The sequence below is a fragment of the Pantherophis guttatus genome, chromosome 2, assembly GCF_059756535.1.
Source record: "Pantherophis guttatus breed Tessera chromosome 2, ASM5975653v1, whole genome shotgun sequence".
Taxonomy (NCBI): domain Eukaryota; kingdom Metazoa; phylum Chordata; class Lepidosauria; order Squamata; family Colubridae; genus Pantherophis; species Pantherophis guttatus.
In genome coordinates this window covers 3,168,397-3,187,533 of record NC_142064.1, presented here as the reverse complement: position 1 = coordinate 3,187,533, position 19,137 = coordinate 3,168,397, and the positions used below count along the sequence as shown (strand labels likewise).

Here is a 19,137-nt window from a genome sequence, read left to right as displayed (position 1 = left end):
TTCTTTGACAGCCTGCCAAAGGCCTTACTTGGCAAAGCCCCATGGAGTTCAGAAACAAACAAGAGATGCCGACTGGAAACAGAGTTAGCAACGTTGCTTTCCTGCAAAGGCCCAAGTGCCTTTGTTTCTCTTTTAAGTCTTATGGGGGGGGCAATCCTCTCCTGGCCTTACTCCGACTTACTTAGTCGTCCCTTTTGCTTTAGCTGCTCTTGCCTTCTGGCAGCTCTGCCCATGCATGCACTAGGAACAGGCTCTTCCTGTTCCTCTGCGTCTCTACTGTCTAACTCTGGGGGCTCCGGAGTCCGCGCATCACTCCCAGATGGCCCTGGCCCCATCTCTGCCTCCGACGCAGAGCCCTCGTCCAGGCCTTCCTAGACTCCAGGACTGGCCCATGTTCCTCCCCAGCCTCCTCACTGTCCGACTGCTGCAAACTCCGCAGGCTGCTGGCGGACCACAGCATCCTCAGCAGGTGTGGTATTCACTTACTTTCCCACCAGTTTGGAAATGTGAGCACGGACATGTGCTTTGCTGGCACGCACGCCTTCCACACATGCGCCCAGCCTCAAAATGTGCCTAAATAGGATGGCATAGAGCCATCTTACCAGGCTTACCCGCGATTTCCACTACCGGTTCAGGTGAACCGGTCTGAACCGGCTGAATACCACCTCTGATCCTCAGGGAACTTCTCTCTAGGAGTGTGCGTGCTTTGGGCTATATATAGGAGGTACATTCAATTTCGCCGCTACTAAGATTGTTGGACAAGCCATGAAAGCCATCAGGGTGACTTTGGGCCAATCACCAGGAGTCTATGAGTTCTAGTCCCGCCTTAGGCATGAAAACTGTTTGGGTGACTTTGGGCCAATCGCTGGGAGAGGGCGAGTTCTAGTCCCAATTTAGGGGCAGTCACACGCTCTGAGCCCATCACAGAGTTAAAAGAAGAGGGTATACAACCTGTTAGGTCAGGGGTGTCAAACTATTTCCTCGAGGGCTGGATCAGCATTGTAGTTCTCCTGAAAAAGGGCCATTGGGGGGGGCACACATCGCCACCCCCCCCCGTGCCCTGTTTTGGCCAGCAGAGATACCGCGGGCCAGTCCTTGATATTTCCAGGCTGGCCCCACAGGACGGATCTGGCCCACGGGCCTTGAGTTTGACACCCCTGTGTTAGATAGATAGGTTAGATAGATAGGATAGATAGATAGATAGATAGATAGATAGATAGATAGATAGATAGATAGATAGATAGATAGATAGATAGATAGATAGATAGATAGATAGATAGATAGATAGATAGGCAGGCAGGCAGGCAGGCAGGCAGGCAGGCAGGCAGGCAGACAGACAGACAGACAGACAGACAGACAGACAGATGATACAGTAGTAACCAAAATTGGGGAAATCTTTTGGGAAAAGTGTATTTTCTAAAAATAGCTAATAACACCACTTTTTTTTTAGTAGTACCATAAAATTATCTATCAATAGAAAGATAATTTAATCAAGAATGTAATGCAATAACTTTTATGAAGGATTTCTTATTAGAATAGCAGTTACAGTATAAAGAACAAACGTGAAACAAGTAGAAAAAAACCAGATATACAAAAATGATCACCATAGAAAAAATGAGATATGCAAAAATGATCACCATGTCAGTTAATTCTTATTTGGGTAACCTTTAGCATGAATTCCGGCCTTACAAGACCTTCCCATGGAGGGAACCAAGTCTTTGAGTTCTGCAGCTGTTATCATGTGAAACCAAGATTGAACGATGGCTTCTATTAACTGGGTTTTATTGCTGGGTCACCTCTGACTAACTAGTTTCTTTAGTCGGCTCCCTAGATTTTCAATTGGGTGAAGGTCTGGGCTATTCCCAGGCCATTCCAGCAGTGGAAAAGGATTATCTTCAAACTCCAAACAAAAAAAAAAGTGGTGTTATTAGCCATCAAACCTCAAAAATACACTTTTCCCAAAAGGTTTCCACAATTTTGGCCCCTACTGTAGATACTGTAAGTAGATAGATAGAATAGATGTAGTGTCAGCCCTGGAGCCATTTTCCTGCCTCAGCATTTTGATTTTGTTGGGGGTGTTACTTAGAATCCTGACGTTTATATGATGATTGTGATAGATCAGGGGTGAAATGCTCCCGGTTTGGACCAGATCGCCAGATCCGGTAGCGATTGCGGCCAGTGGTTCGGAGAACCGATAGCAAAAATCCCTGCCCCCCCCCATGCCCAGCTGAGCCGCGCAATCATCAGAGGCTTTTTTTTTTAATTTTTAAAAGGAATTTTTCTACAACCACTTCGGCTGAAAAAAATGCTTTTAAAAGTAAAAAGAAAAAAAAAGCCTCTGATGATCACATGCCTCAGCTGGGATCGTCAGAGTCTTTTAAAAGCATTTTTTCTACTACCTCTTTGGCCGAAGAGGTGGTAAAAAAATGTTTTTAAAAGCCTCTGACGATCCCAGCTGAGTTGTCTGATCGGCAGAGGCTTTTATAAGCATTTTTTTCTGCAACCTCTTTGGCCGAAAAAATACTTTTAAAAGTAAAAAAATAAAATAAAATTGGCCACGCCCACCCAGTCACATGACCGCCACCACCAGGCCACACCCACAGAACCCGTAGTAACAAATTTTACATTTCACCACTGTGATAGATAGATAAATGGAGGAGGGAGGGAGAATCACATAAAACAAACAAAGAGGCAAGGAGATCCAGAGCCATCAAGCCTCTTCCTTTCTCCTCAGTACAGCAGGGAAGGTCAACTCAAAAGGACCAAACAGGGCATCCAGAACACCCATGAATTTACACGGCGAGGCCGCAATTGGGTTATTGACGTGGCATCTGTGGAAAACACTATCGAAATGATTCACACTAATGTTATTTAGCTGCAATACTTCCGTAATAAAAGGAATCAATGAGAGAGAGAAAAGACCTGTCCGGGGATTTGATTTTCTCATTTTAATGGCATACTTATTTACTCCCGCCAATCCTCCCATCGGATTTTCATTACACCACCTGGCACTGTAAGTGGACCGGTATTGATAGGACCTGCTGACTTCAGCTGGCTTCCTGAAGGCGCAAATTAAAAATAACTCATATTCGGTGACAAGGTTGCGTGCTAAGTAGCTGCCCCTGGAACGGCCGTAGCGTTCTTCGAGAAGTAGCAAAACTCAGGAGCCTCTTATGCAAATATATTTTCTGAAGCTGATTTACGACAGCAGATCTTTTACTCAGAGCCCGTTTGGTCTAAAGATTAAGGCACCAGGCTAGAAACCAAGCAATGGGGAATTCTAGTGCTGCCTTAGGCATAAAAACTGGCTGGGTGACTTGGAGCCAACCACCAGGAGACCGTGAGTTCTAGTCTCACTTTACGCATGACAGCTGGCTAGGTGACTTTGGTTCAATCACCAGGAGATGGAGAGTTCTAGTGCTGCCTTAGGCATGAGAGCTGGCTGGGTGACTTGGAGCCAACCACCAGGAGACCGTGAGTTCTAGTCTCACTTTACGCATGACAGCTGGCTAGGTGACTTTGGTTCAATCACCAGGAGATGGAGAGTTCTAGTGTTGCCTTAGGCATGAGAGCTGGCTGCGTGACTTGGAGCCAACCACCAGGAGACTGTGAATTCTAGTCTCACTTTATGCATGACAGCTGGCTAGGTGACTTTGGTTCAATCACCAGGAGATGGAGAGTTCTAGTGTTGCCTTAGGCATGAGAGCTGGCTGCGTGACTTGGAGCCAACCACCAGGAGACCGTGAATTCTAGTCTCACTTTATGCATGACAGCTGGCTAGGTGACTTTGGTTCAATCACCAGGAGATGAAGAGTTCTAGTGCTGCCTTAGGCATGAGAGCTGGCTGGGTGACTTGGAGCCAATCACCAGGAGACTGTGAATTCTAGTTCCGCCTTAGGCATGAAAGCCGGCTGGATGACCTTGGGCCAATCACCAGGAGATAGTGAGTTCTAGTCAGTGGTGAAATCCAAAAATTTTCCCTACCGGTTCTGTGGGCGTGGCTTGATGGGTGTGGCTTGCTCATGTGACCAGGTAGGCGTGGCCAACTTCACATCACTCACCGTTAGAGCCAGGAGCTGCACATTCTGAAGCACATTCTGCCCCTCTGAAGCCCCAACGCTTGGACTTTCCCTCTGGCTTGACTGCCCAAGCAAACCTCGGAGCCTTCTCTTGCCCCGCTCTCCATCCCGGAGGGCCGCGCATCCCCCCCGCCAATCCTTTGTACAAACCGCCCGCCCTGTTTCTGCAAAGGCAGAGCCCCCCCTGCAGGGCGATCCAAAGAGGAGAGGGGGATGCTGCAGAAAAAGCTGCCTTCCACCCAGGCCCACGTGCCTCAGAATGGCAGGCTCTGCGGGACAACAGGGCCTCTCATTTTTCCCACGGCACAGCGTATACTTGCTGCCTCTGCTTGTCTGCTTGCAAGCGGCGATCGTCTCTGCTTCTCTCGGGACGCTGGTGCGGGCACCATGGATGCATTTCTTGTCGGGGCTGAGCAGGGAAGCCGCTGTCATGCCACTTCCCCTCGCTTTCCCGAGCGCAGAGCAGAGGCCGTGCACTTCCTCGCCGGGCTGGCCACCGGCAAAGAGCCATGCAGCTGGCAGCCGCTCAATGCCCCATGCGCAGCATCGCCCAGCTGCCGGTGGGGACGGAGCAGCCAGCCCAGCTGGCTGGTTGGAGCAGCGCTGCAGCTGAGGCCCCTGCACCAACATTCACCGGCGAGCACAACTTTAGTTGCGCCATTCAAGCCGCCATTGCAGGGCCAGCCGCCTGGGGCAAAACCTCGCGGTTTTTCTCCCCCTCAGCATCATCCTCCCCGCTGAAGCAGCGGCGGGGCAGGAATGATTCCCACGGACCCCGCCGCTGCTTGAGCAGGAACTTCAGTGACAGCAGCGGTGTTTTTGGGGTGTCTGACAAAATGGCTGATTGAATGGCTGGATTTTTATAAGGTTCTGGGGTTTGGTGATTGAGATGCTCCAGGGGGCTTGTGCAATGTAGCGAGCCTTGGGTCTTTCCCTATTCTAATGGTGGTAGGTAAATCCTCTTATGTCCTAAAATTCTTACAATTTGGGTGGGGGCGATGTAAAATTCTTAATCCCATCAGCTGCAACCTTCTTTGCATTTTGTTTACGAATAGCCCAGTCCTCCTGAATGGATACAACATCTGCATTCCTCTTCAAGTTTCTTACTTTGAAGCTGTTTTCCTATGGCAGGAAGACTGGGGCTGCTTTCTGCCTTTGTCAAAAAATTTTTCCATTTCTCCTCTTGGGAAACATTCTATCCTGCCTCTTTTTAATATTAAGAATAACGGATATTTTAATCGGGGAGCGGGAGGGGGGGCTTCCTACAGTCTGGAAGGATGGGGACCCCCAAGTGGCACCATTGAGACAGGTGCAGTGGGGGGGCGGGGTGCCTTGGTTGGGTTGCTAAACCAGGATCCTCCAGAATGAACTAACCAACTTTCGGACTTGGTGCAGGTGCGGAAGAGATGTGGGGGAGCATAGAGAGACAAAGCCAAGTTTTCTGGACAATAGAGGTGTGTGTTCTTGGATGACCTCCCCCTCTTCTGCTGAGGGTCCATATTCTGCCATTGAAGCTCCAGTGCTCCAGGTGGTCCTGGAGGAGGAGGCTGAGGCCTCCAGGGTGGGTTTTTTCCAGCTTGTATTGTCCTTGTGAGTCGCCCAGAGTTGTGTTCTCACGATCAAATCTTGCCAAGCCATGGGCAGGTTGGATCTTTACTTTTTTACTTTTACTTTTATTTGATTTATATACGATTTATTTGATTTATATACGGATCTGCGGCTTTCATTCCGTCCCCAGGCAATCAGTTAATCAGAAGAGGAGTTGGAAGGGACCCTGGAGGTCATCTAATCTAACCCCCCCTGCTCAAACAGTTATATACAATTTGAGACAAACGGTTTGTCCAATCTCGTCTTTAAAAAAAAAAAAAACTTCCATTGACGAAGCAGTGATGAGGGCTTGGGCTTTCCTGAGCAGCAGGCTCGCTTTCCAGCACTGCCTTTTTAGTGCAGCCCCTGGAGGTCAAACCGGTCAAGATGGCGGCCGCGACCCTCGATAGCCCGCCAAAATCCCGCAGCAAAAAGGAGATGTGATCCACGGCCGTTCCAATTCCAGGCAAACAAGCCTCCCTCGCGGACGGGGAAACGACCCCCTCTGGCTGGGGATAATGGGACGCGACTCCTGGCTTCTGACGCTTCGGGCCTAGAAACCGACCGAGACGCTTCCGCGCGTCTCCATGGCGACGCTGAGTCGCTTCCGGTTTTCTGTGCGGAAACATCCGGCCTGTGGCCCTCCATCCATCCATCCGAAGGAGTGGTCATAGAGTTTTGAAAGGCTAGAGAGCCACACATCTCTCACGGCGTCACTATTTTCTCCCTCTTTTGCCTTGATCCTGGGTGAACCATAGAGGCGCGCCGTCGGAGGCTTAGAGCGGCGCCCCGGCTCGGAAGATTCTGATTGGCTCCCCGGCGCCGGTTGACGGGTGGGGCCAAGATGGCGGTGTCTGAGGTACAGCAGCTGCAAAGCCGCCTCGACGCCTTGGAAGAGCGGATGTTCGGGGCCCCCGCCGGAGCCGCGTCCGCGGGGGCCCCCCGGAAAGTAAGTCCCCCGGGTTAGGGGAGGCCGTCTCCTCCATAGGGGGTGGGTGGGGAGGGGGGTCAGGTATCCCAAAGCCCATCATCCCCTGCCAGCCGTTGGCTGGGCTCTGGAGTACCTCGTGAGGTGCGGGGCAGCCAAGGAAAGCGAGGGGCGCTGCCTTTTATTTTATTTTTGGTGGTTGTTTTTTTTTTTTAGACTGACACGTTTCCTGCCTGTGTTCCCACGACGACACGTGTAACACTGGGAACGTGAGAAAGGGGTTCACTGCCCATTATTTTCCCCCCCGCCCCCCAATATCTAGGCCTGGCGTGGGAACAGCTGCTCTGTCAGGTGAACGAGGAATTTCCTTTTTTTTTCTCCCCCCCCTCCAAAAATCACAACGTTTGCCTCTGAATATTGCCAAAAGGACAACAGTTCCCATCGTGCACAACTGCAGAGAATTAGGGTCCAAAGTCTTTTTTTTTCCCCAGCTTGTTTCTGGCTATTTTCTTTTTTCTTTTTTTCTTTTTTTGAGCTTTTCAGGAAAAAAAAAACTTGAATTTGACTGAAATCCTCCCCTTTGGAATGACATATTTATCTTCCTTTCCTTGGTTGGAATAAATGTGCCCAATAGGTGTGCTTATGTAGATGTGTGTAATAATTATATTAAAGATTATAATTACAACAGTAAAAAACAAATGCAACCCGGGGGAGAAAAGAAGGATGAAAAAAGTAGACGGTGCGGAAAAGAAAGCAAAAGAGAGTGCGGAGAAATTCAAAAGACAAATAAAGCTCAACAATACAGGTAGTCCTCGACTTACGACTACAATACACACACACACACAAATACCTTTTGTTAAGTGAGACATTTGTTAAGTGAGTTTTGCCCAATTTTACGACCTTTCTTGCTACACCTGTTAAGTAAATCACTGCGGTTCTTAAATGAGTAATCCGGGTTGTTCAGTGAATCCGGCTTCCCCTTTGACTTTGCTTATCAGAAGGTCACAAAAGAGGATCACATGACACTGTGATCGTCATAAACCTGAGCCAATTGCCATGCATCTGAATTTTGTTCACGTGATCATGGGGATGCTGCAACAGTCATAAGTATGAAAAATGGTCATACGTCACTTTTTTCAGCGCCGTTCTAACTTTGAACTGTCACTAAATGAACTGTTGTAAGTCAAGGACTATCTGTATCCCTTTTAATTATTAAGACGCCAGCCGATTTCTTTTGTATGTCTGAGGTAACAACTTTTGCCATGTCATTCTTGTAGACTCTCATTTTTAAATCTACTTTCAGTTCATTCTTAATCTGAATTTGTTCCTCTTTCATGGCATCTTTTAGATACAGTCTGTCTATAGAGACAGGTACTATTAAAATTAACTTCTTGGTCTGTTGTTCAAAAATATCCTTCGATGTGTCCATTGTTAAAATATTTTGGTTCTGTTGGGGCCTGTCAGCCGCCGGCCTCTCCAGTAGCCAAATCAGGAGGAGGAGGAGGCGTGGGAGTCAGGGCCAGCATCAGGGCAACCTGAGAGCTCCAAGGGGGAAGAGGGAATGGAGCTGTCAGAAGAGAGAGAGACAGAGGTGGAGTCTGGGCCATCCGTCAGCCCTCAGATGGAGAGTCAACAGTCCCCAGGTCTGGAGGTGGCTGAGGAGGAAGAAGAGGAGCAGCTAGGTCCAGAGCCTGATGAGTGAATGCGCAGAAGGCAGAGGAGAGGAGAGCAGTGGAAATCTATGGGCTGGTCCTTGGGACGGAAGAGCCACCGCTGCTAGCAAAGCCCCACCCTAGCTCTGGGGATAAAAGGCAGGAGGCAGAGATGAATATATGTGGCAGACAACTATTCATCTCTCTGCCAGCCGGACTTGTTAGCCTGCGGTGAGAGAGAAACTTTTTGCTGGGGCTGCTGGCGTTCCTAATAAAGGAATCATTGCTTCAACTACAGAGGGTTTGTCATATTTGGGGAGCTGGATCAGAACAGCATCATTCTGTAATTTTAAATTGAGTTCTTCTCCTTTAGTTGTAATCTTTAGTTCCCTCTAGTGTTCAATGTTTGGCAAAGTACTTTTCCATTTATCACTTGCGGTTCAAAGTTTAAAGCAGTTGGCAGCTTTTGGGTGGACAAATGCTGGCTGGGGAATTCTGGGAGTTGAAGTCCACTCATCTTAAAGCTGCCAACTTTGAAAAACACTGCTTCAAAGCAAGCTGTATGCAGCATTTTTTCTTTCTTTGCAGATGTGAATAATGGTCTTTTTTCCCTCTAGATAACAGATGGCTTGGGCAAAGTTCAAGGCGCCTTGGGAAACATTGCAAGCAAAAGAGAGAGAGTTAAAATTCTGTTCAAAAAAAGTAAGTGATTTTCTTTTTTTCTAAAACAAAATGCTGGTTTGTCCTATCAGCTGTCGTAAAAGAGGTCTTATAACTGCTGAATGTGGATGAAGCCTGATTTAAACTGAGGATGTTATCAGATTGTTTCTTGAATGTAATGTACCCTTCATAAATATGAATTTTCATCCCATTGGTCTTTGGAACTTTTTGATGATTTTAGTTTTAATTAAGCGTGTTTGCTGCCCACAGTCTGTTGGTAGTGGAGCTGCCTAGTAATGTTAATAAATAAAGTGAATGTTGTAGGATCCTCTTTTTTTATTATTATACAGAAATGGGAACAAAGAGTGTAGAAATGCATGGTTACAGTTCATTTCCATTACAGAGACAATTTCTCAAATAAATATATATGCCTGCCTTTTACAATTTTGCATCTTCCAACTCTGCAATTCTAAATGTGTCATATGGCATGCTGATGTTATCTTCCTTATTTTGAAAAATTGGAAGAAGGCATTGAGAAAACATTAGCATGCCAACAAGTGGTTCTTAGTATTAAAAACACAATACTTTTGGTTTGAAAACATTTATTTATGTTTCACATTTCTGAACCACCCATCACTCTCAAAGAGCGGCTGGGCAATGTACAAAAAATACGAAACTGTACATGAACAATTAAAATGTTAGAATTAAAATTTGAGTTAAAAATTTTAAAAATTGTAAAAAAAATTAAGAATACTTAACCCTCAATAATAATTTAGCATTAATATTTGGACAGCCCTATTCATCTAGAACAGGGCTCTCCAAACTTGGCAACTTTAAGACCTGTGGACTTCAACTCCCAGAATTCCCCAGCCAGCCATGTAAAGTCCACAAGTCTTAAAGTTGCCAAGTTTGGAGAGCCCTGATTTAGCACAATTCCAAGGAAAAAGCAGCCACGAGGCTTGTTGCTGATTCAGTCCTTTTCATCATCCAGCATATGTTTCTATCACTGCTGCATTCTAAAATTCTAATTCTATTTTATGTTGTTCCTTCTCTAAGTTGAAGACATCCTCAAATACCTGGATCCCCAGTACATTGACCGAATGGCCGTGCCAGATGCCATGAAGCTGCAGTTCATATTGGCAGGTAAATCTATGATAGGCCCTTATATTCTGGGGTTTTAGCAGTAGATTTCAATATACTGTATAAAGTGCTTACTTGCACTAAAATGACTTTTTAAATTGAAAGGATCTGAATCCTATATTTGAAGCACAGTTTTAAGTCATAATCTTGTGCAGATTTACCTGGCAATGATCCTTATGTTATTCAATGGTGCATAGATCTAAGCAGATCAGTTAAAAGTTATCTTAAGGTTTGTTTTTAGATAGCTGGCTTTGATTAGTTGTTAATCTGTAGGGTCCTTGGTGCTCCCTGAATTTGGTGGGGTTTTTTGCAGATGTTTCATGACCTAACTAGGTAACATCATCTGTGCTAAGAGGGAGTGGGTTTGCAGAGTGGAGGAGGAGGAAGAGAAGGATTGTGGGGTCCTTGGTGCTGTCTGAGCTTAGTGGTGATGTTTTATTACCCAACTAGGGAACATGATCAGTGCTTGTTAATCTGCTGCCTCAGGGCACAGGTCACGTGATCTGTTGCTACTGGAACAGCAATATATTTATTTTATTTATTTATTTTATTTTATTTTGATTTATATGCCACCCTTCTCTGAAGACTCAGGGCAGCTTACAATGCATTAAGCAATAGCCTTCATACTTTTGTATATTTATACAAAATCAGCTTATTGCCCCCACAACTGGGTCCTCAATTTACCTACCTTAGAAAGGATGGAAGGCTGAGTCAACCTTGAGCCTGGTGAGATTCGAACTGGTGTAATTTTAGACAGCTGGATGTTAATTACGGTGCTTAGTCTGCAGAGCTATCCAGGCTCTTTTCAAAATCAAAATATAGATTTTGCTTGACTTACGTCATGCTTTTCCCACCACCAGAAGAACAGTCCATCATGGCACAGGCAGCACTTCTGGAACAGGTGAAGAGCCTGCAACCCTATTTGGACAGCGCACACATCAAAGGTGAGTGACTCCCTGTGCTATATCCCTGAGGGAATCAAGATCACGAGAAGTGTTCCTACTGCTTTATAAGGCCTTGATAAGGCCACACTTGGAATCCTGCATCCAGTTTTGGTTACCACGACATATGAAAGATGTTGAGATTCTAGAAAGACTGCAGAGAAGAGCAACCAAGATGATGAGGGGAGCGGAGGCTACAACATACGAAGAACGGTTGCAGGAATTAAGTATAGGTATGTCTAGTCTAATGAAAAGAAGGACATGATAGCAGTCTTCCAATATCTGAGGGGCTGCCACCGAGAAGAGTGGGTCGACCTATTCTCCAAAGCACCTGAGGCCAGGTCAAGAAGCAATGGGTGGAAACTAATCATGGAGAGAAGCAACCTGGAACTAAGAAGAAATTTCCTGACAGTAAGAAAAGTTAATCAGTGGAACGGCTTGCCACCAGAAGTTGTGGGTGCTCCATCACTGGAGTTTCCTAAAAAAAAAAAAGAGGTTGGACAACTGTTTGTCTGACATGGTATGGGATCTCCTGCCTGAGCAGGGGTTTTGACCAGAGGACCTCCAAGATCCCTTCCAACTCTGTTATTCTGTTACAGCAAGGCCTGTGGCTATCATACTTTTCCAAAGTATCGGTTGCTCACTTGATTCTGATTCATAAATATAGGTAGTCCTCAATTTACAACTATTTGTTCAGCAATCACTTAGTGGTGGAGAGATGGAGGCTTCCTGGGCACTGATTCTGCTTCCCGGCTTTATAAAACTTTTATCCGTAGTTTGAAGAGAGCAGATCAAAATGGAGGATTTTTAGGAGCCAAACTGTTTCCTGGACAGCCCCCAACGGCCATTTGGGGGAGGTGGGACCCCCGTTTCCATTTTGAACAATCGTAACAACAGCCAATCGTAACAAGGACGTTGTGGCTCAGTGACTAAGACACTGAGCTTGTTGATCGAAAGTTCGGCAGTTCAGTGGTTTGAATCCCTAGTGCCGCATAACAGGGAGAGCTCCCGTGACTTGTCCCAGCTTCTGCCAACCTAGCATTTCGAAAGCACGTAAAAAATGCAAGTAGAAAAATAGGGACCCCCTTTGGTGGGAAGGTAACAGCGTTCCGTGCGCCTTTGGCATTTAGTCATGCCGGCCACATGACCACGGAGACGTCTTCGGACAGCGCTGGCTCTTCGGCTTTGAAACGGTGATGAGCACCATCCCCTAGAGTCGGGAATGACTAGCACATATGTGCGAGGGGAATCTTTATCTTTACCTTTAACAAGAGCCTGGCTTTCTCTTTGTGGTCTCTTACAGCTTCTTCTGATCATGCCACCAAGCTCCAGCGACTTTCACAAATACACCTTCAGCAGCAGGTAAGCGCCCAGCTGGAAAATGCTGAGAATTCACCTCCGGTTTAAGAAGCCTGTGTCCACTCCCACCTGAGGCCCCACCTGTCTCCAGCAGACACATCGCCTTCATTATATGAAAACCTTCCAAATAGAATGTCACCCGTTAGATTGCGCTGGGTTTTGTCCCACCTCTGCAGTAGGGAGTCAAAGGAACAAGCAAGCTTGGCAGTTGCATCTTCAATCACACAACTGCCCTCTTGTCTCAATGGTGCTTTTTTCAAGGGGCAACTGGACTTTCTGGATTTTTTCGTTTCTCATCCAAGAAGCTTCTTCAGCTCTTGGATGAAGAAGAGCTGAAGAAGCTTCTTGGATGAGAAGCGAGACGTCTTCAAAGAAAAACCAGAAAGTCCAGTTGCCTCTTGAAAAAGCGCCTTTGGGACAACCAGGACCTGGCTGATGGAGAATCTCCATAGAAACTGCTCTCTTGCATTTTTTGATAAACACAGAAGCTGTTAGGGTCAGATAGGCTGCATTCATGCGAATTTCCTCATTTGCCCTGGGTGTGTGTGTGTGTGGAATCTCATTGCACTGTACAGTGGACCATAAATTAATAGAAAACCAAACTTAAAACAGACCAAATTTCTTCATGTGGTATATGAATGCAGTCACTAAATCTTGATCTAGTTTGGTTTAAAAAAATCGATAAACAGAATAAATTATAGTAAAGAACTTGTGACTAGATCAAGAAATTCGCAGGACAGGAAGAGGTGGTATTACTTCCTGTGATTCAGAAGTTGCTAGTAGCAAATTTCCCTGGGGAAATTAAAATCTGTCTCAATTGGCAGCTTTTCTCCCAACATCTGAGAGCAGAGAAATTCTACCATTTATCTACATGCTGCCAACAAAGTCCTTTCTTTAAACCAATAGTGCTGAATTTTCCACATTTTGTTTTAATCAGTAATCCCAAATCTTTAACAGTTTGCAAGATTAAGAAACAAATAACCCTGCCTGTGGGGGTGGAATGGAGCATTTGCAGCATTTAGTACTTAAAATACCCAATGGCAGACAAGGAAATAGGGATTGACTGAACTCTTCTCATATTGCAGGATCAGTGTGAAGCTGTGACCGAGAACATCCGGTTACTTCTGGAAAATTACAACAAAATGATATCCTTTTTTCTCACTAGGTTTGGTATGTGTAATACTCTGCTGCTCAGGTGGAACTGCCCCTGTTTCACTAGCTCAGCTTTTCTCTGGGTTATTTGTTTATTTGTGTCAGAAGCATCACGATTTCCTCTGGCTGCCTTAAGCCTTTCATCTACCTTGAAGGTTTCTTCGGCTGTCCATTAAGAGTTTCCTTTGCTTGCTTCTGATTTCACAGAATCATAGAGTCCTAGGAGGTCTTCTAATCCAACCCCTGCCCAAGGCAGGAGACCTCATACCGTCCTGGACACATGGTTGTCCAATTTCTTCTTGAAAACCTCCAGTGATGGAGCACCCACGACTTCTGGAGGCAAGCCGGTCCACTGATTAATTAACAGAATAATAGAGTTGGAAGGAACCTTGGAGATCACTGATTAATTGTTCTCACTATCAGGAAATTCCTCCTTAGTTCTAGGTTGCTTTTCTCCTTGATTAATTTTCACCCATTACTTCTTGTCCTCTCTTCAGGTGCTTTGGAGAATAGCTTGACCCTCCCCTTTTCTGTGGCAGCCCTTCAAGTATTGGAAGATGCTAACAGGCTTTCCCCTAATTCTTTTCTTCATTAGGCTAAACATTTCTCCAGCCAGGTTTTTTCAGCTTTTCTCAGATCCTCTTTTCCTTAAAGATTTCCTGCAGACCCTCCTCCTTTCCAAACAGTTTGTCCAGTGGGATGAGATGCTGACCCAGCTGGAAGCCGCAAAGCAGGTGAAGCCCATACCTGAGTGAAGGCCAGGCTTTGGAATCCTTCTGTTGGGCTCCAGGTGGATCTCCTCCTTCAGATCTCAGATCTCCCATGTTAACAGCTCTTGCCGAGGAACTGGTAGAACTCCTGAGCTTCATCCGGTATCGTGGTGTCCAGGGGTATCCAATCTTGGCAACTTTAGGACTTGTGGACTTCAACTCTGGCTGGGAAATTCTGGGCGTTGAAGTCCACATGTTTTGAAGTTGCCCAGGTTGGAGACCCCTGGTGACATCTATCTGGAAGCTACGTCCTGACCCTTTGGGGCTAAATGATATCATCTTTAGAGTTTAATTTATTTTTAGTCTTCATTCAGCCAATTTGTGAGGAACGCATGATTTGTCAAAATACCTGTTATTGTGGACCATAATAAAATCCTCATGAATCCTCAAGAGACTGGCTGGCATTTGGTTATTTAAGACAGCGTAGGTCCTCATTCCTTCTTTTAAAATCATATTCCACTGATATTGAAGGCACCGGAGAGATAGGAGTTACATTTTTGGAGTGGCTTAAGCCTTCAGAATAAGCCTTAATAAGTTACATTTCCATCTGACAAAACTTTGGTAGCAACATTTTGTTCATATATCAAATTTAGACGCTGCCCATTTCATTCTCATAAAACCCACAGTTTCCTTTCCAGAAGATGGGTCCCTTAGAATTAGTAGGATAGATTTTTATTAAAGAGAAACAGCCACCAAGAATTTGTCTCTTTGGGGGAGTTTTTAATAGAGAATTCTTGATGCTTCCAAGAATTCTCTTTGTAAAGAGATCTTGAAAGAGATGACGGGAGGAGGAGCCTGAGTGGCGTAGGAAGCTAATGCCTCCTAAGGCAGCATTTAACATCCAGCTGCCTGCAATTACTGCAGGTTCGAATCTCGCCAGGCTCAAGGTTGACTCAGCCTTCCATCCTTTCTAAGGTAGGTAAAATGAGGACCCGGATTGTGGGGGCAATAAGCTGACTTTGTATAAATATACAAAAGTATGAAGGCGATTGCTTAACGCATTGTAAGCTGCCCTGAGTCTCCAGAGAAAGGCGGCATATAAATCAAATTTTTTTTTAAAAAGTGATCTGAAATTAGTTGAAGTAACATTGTAAATTTGGATTCATCAGCCACAAAAGATTAATCAATGTTAACAGTTGTTCTAGGCAACTCCTCTACCTCCCTCCCATCTTCTTCCTCTCCTCGTCCTCTTCCTCTTCTCCTCCATCTTTTCCTCTTCCCCCTCCCATCTCCTCCTGCTCCTCTTCCTTCTATCCTCTTCCACCTCCCATCTCCTTCTCCTCTTTTTCTTCCTCTCCTCATCCTTCCTCTCCTCTCCCTCCCATCCTCCTCCCCATCTCCATCTCCTCTTTCTCTTCCTCTCCTTTCTCTTCTTGCTCTTCTCTTCCTCCTCCCTTTCTTCCTCTTCTCTTCCTCCCTCTTTTCCTCCTCCTCCTCTTCCCTTTCCTCCTCCCACTCCCTTCCCCCCCCCCAATATTTATATATATCTTTTTAATTGTATTTTAATGTTTGTAGTTTATGTTTTTATTTGGCTGTTCACCGCCCTGAGTCCTCAGGGAGAAGGGCGGTATACAAATTTAAAAATAAATAATAAATAAATAAATATCGGCAACTGCGTCCAATGCCATTGAACAACTCTTAAAAACACCCTCTTTCAGTTCTTGTCTCTCTGAATTTCCACATATTTTAGGGCAGATTCTTGGAATTTCCAGACCTGCAGATGTGTGTGAATTGAGACTTATTCTATTGGTCATATCCCATCCCTGTTGAGTGACCCTGTTGAGTTCAAATCCTAACTCAGAATTAGCAAGCCGCAACTACTGCTCTGTTCCTACTTGTTCTTCCTGTGAGATATAAAAACCCCAGTTGCATACTCACAATTCAAAAACAAGTCTGGTTCACAAAATCAAAGGTTTATTGGAGATATCATGAAGAAAAATAAAAAGCAGTTGCAAGCGCGGCCTCTTAGGCCCTTCCCAATTGGATTGAGTTCAAAGAGTGCAAGAAGCAGGTTTCAAGCTACACATTTTACTCCTACCCAATGCACGCCACGCCTAAGAAGCCCTCCCAACTCCCCTTTATTCTCCTAAGTCCTTCTCCAAGTTGTCTTATACTTTAAAGGGTCATCTTGACATTTCCTGCCTAACAACAACTATCTTACCATGTTTACTTTTAATTTTCACCTTGAGCAGATGTTCCTTTCTGACTGATACTGGTCTTGCCCAAGGTTCCTGTCTCCAAGGGAGCTTTTAGCAAGTCATAACACCTTGTCTCTACTGATTACAATTTGTAATCAGTAAGAGCAACATAGCATTTAACACTTTTATAAAAGAGTAACTTCTTATTCATTTCCTTCATTCCCAAACCAAACCACCAAGTGGTTTATTACCTTACTTGGATTTACACACAATTCTCTGGTGAAAGCTGACATCCCCAAAACGGTCTGAACCACAGACTACACAACCTCATTTCAGCCTGGCCTAGGACTCTGTTCAAATCAAGAGTTGCGTTCCAACCAAGGGAAGGCACTGTACTTCCCATGTGGCAAAATACAAAACATTGAATTAGTTCATCGGCCTTTGATGCAAAGTTAGCAAACAATGCAACGGTAAAAGGCTTTCTCGAAGTATATTCAAAATAATAGAACTTATTTCTTAAACACATTTCTATCCCGCTGCAATCAAAAAGGAGTGGCACAGTGATTAGAATGCAGTGTTGCAGGCTGACTCTTCCCACTGCCAGCAGTTCGATCTGACTGGCTCAAAGATGACTCAGTTTTCCATCTTTCCGAGATGGGTAAAATGAGGACCAAGATTGTTGGGGGCAAGAAGCTGACTCTGTAAACCACTTAGAGAGCTCTGTAAAGCACTGTGAAGAGGTATATAAGTGCTATTGCTAAAAAGATCCTTGGTAGCTTATATAGAATCTTCCGTGGTAACCTTCCTTTCAAGCAACACAATGACTTAATAAAAGCAAGAATCAGCCAAAAGTGCAAAAGTGAAAACAATACAAATGGAATTTAAAATGATAATCAGGTGGGATGCAATTGGTTTATTCTGAACACAGGCACTTCGGTACTTACAAGAAGCTGTGCGTACTTATGCAAGCGCACTACTGTAACTTTTCTATTGTTATTCTCTTTTTCATCCTAAAAGATTTTAAGTTTCTTTTTCAGTTGAATTGTACAGCTTATATGTTACATTAAAGGTGGAATAATTTTTTGAAGTCATTAATTTTGTCTGATTCTTTTTTTTTTACATCTCCAAAAGCTGGCATTTTAACGGGGTGTGTGCATGTGTAGACTTTTTGTAACTACCGTATATGATACTACAGCACTTTACAAATGCAGAAGGACCCTTGACACTTTTCCACTTTTTGTGTAGGATGTGAAATGAGGCATTTAAGTTGCAAGAAAACAGGTCCTGACTCAATGTGCGAAAAAGTCTTTGCAGAAGTAACAGTCCAACAATGAAACCAGTGAAGCACAGAAGGCTTGGGCTCCCTTGTGTTGAATGGGCCCATCAATAGCTGGACAATGGTCAGATTGGGAGCGTTGAGTTAGATTCCTGCCCTGAGTTGTGGATTGGATGCTGGGCCCAAAGTTGGTAGGTAGAGGTTAGCAATTCTTCTAGGATCTAGAATCTAGGAAGAGTATTTGGACAGTGGAACCACTGGTCCAGATTGGCGTGGTGTCCCTTGATTGGATATGTGAAAAACCCTGGCTCTCTTGGGGATGGTTGAATTGTGGAGATGTTGAAGATCAACCTTCAGACCTTCTTAAAAAGTAGGTGTCCTACATCTGAGCTATATAGTCTTTTTCCCTACTGGACACCGCAATAATCTTTTCAAGAAGATGCTGGATTTCATGCAGATGGGCTCCTTCACTTACAAGGAGCATCCTTTAGAGGAGAAGAAAGGTAGATTTGCGCGAAGGACTTTCCACTCCTTCACTTTTCCAATTTTCAAAAGTAACGGTAACATTATAACACATTTGGAAGGGACCTTGGAGGTCTTCTAGTTCAGCCTCCTGCTGAAGTAGGAGACCCTCTACCATACCAGACAAATGGTCGTCCAGTCTCTTCTTAAAAACCTCCAGTGATGAAGCCCCCACAACTTCTGAAGGCAAGTTCAATCAAGGTTAGCGTTTAATTGTTCTCACTGCCAGGAAATTTCTCGTTAGTTCTAGGTTGCTTCTCTCCTTGCTTAGTTGCCATCCGTTGTTTCTTGCCTTGCCTTCTGATGCTTTGGAGAATAGATTGCCTCTTCTTTGTGGCAGCCCCTCAAATATTGGAAGATTGCTATTATGTCCCCCCTGGTCCTTCTTTTCTCCAGACTAGCCATGCCCAGTTCCTGCAACCGTTCATCGTATGTTTTAGTCTCCAGTCCCCTCATCATCTTGGTTGCTCTTCTCTGCACCCTTTCTAGAGTCTCAATACCTTTTTTTGTATCGTGGCGACCAAAACGGGACATAATATTCCAAGTCTCCCAATGCCCAGCCTTGCTTACTCCTATAAGTCAAATGTTATCAACCTGAAGGCCGTGGAAGTCCATAGGCCAGGAGTGGGCAACTGTGGCCCTTTTACAACCTGTGGACTTCAACTCCCAGAATTCCTGAGACGAAGTCCACAGGTTGTAAAAGGGCCACAGTTGCCCACCCCTGCCATAGGCGCATGCAAACTCCCACAACAGCATATGCATTCTTCTTTTGAAATTCTAGGACGGCCACAATTGTGGTGGAATGTCCTTTCCCATTTGTCTCTGGCTCTTTCGTTAAGATTTGATCCGATGTGATCTGATCACAGTGAGAGGGACCTTGGAGTCCCAGCGGACGATCCCTTAAACATGAGCCAGCCGGGTGCGGCAGCAGCC

The 19,137-nt window shown here is 45.2% G+C and overlaps 1 protein-coding gene across 1 annotated transcript; it reads left to right on the top strand.

The window, feature by feature from the left end:
- The first annotated feature begins 6,457 nt into the window (after positions 1 to 6,457).
- Positions 6,458 to 14,658, top strand: DCTN3 (dynactin subunit 3). The gene is made up of 7 exons (XM_060684406.2): positions 6,458 to 6,615; positions 8,864 to 8,948; positions 9,963 to 10,049; positions 10,907 to 10,990; positions 12,291 to 12,349; positions 13,432 to 13,492; positions 14,165 to 14,658. The coding sequence occupies exons 1-7, from the start codon at positions 6,511 to 6,513 to the stop codon at positions 14,251 to 14,253; spliced, it is 570 nt and encodes a 189-aa protein (XP_060540389.1). The 5' UTR covers positions 6,458 to 6,510; the 3' UTR covers positions 14,254 to 14,658.
- The last annotated feature ends 4,479 nt before the right edge of the window (positions 14,659 to 19,137 follow it).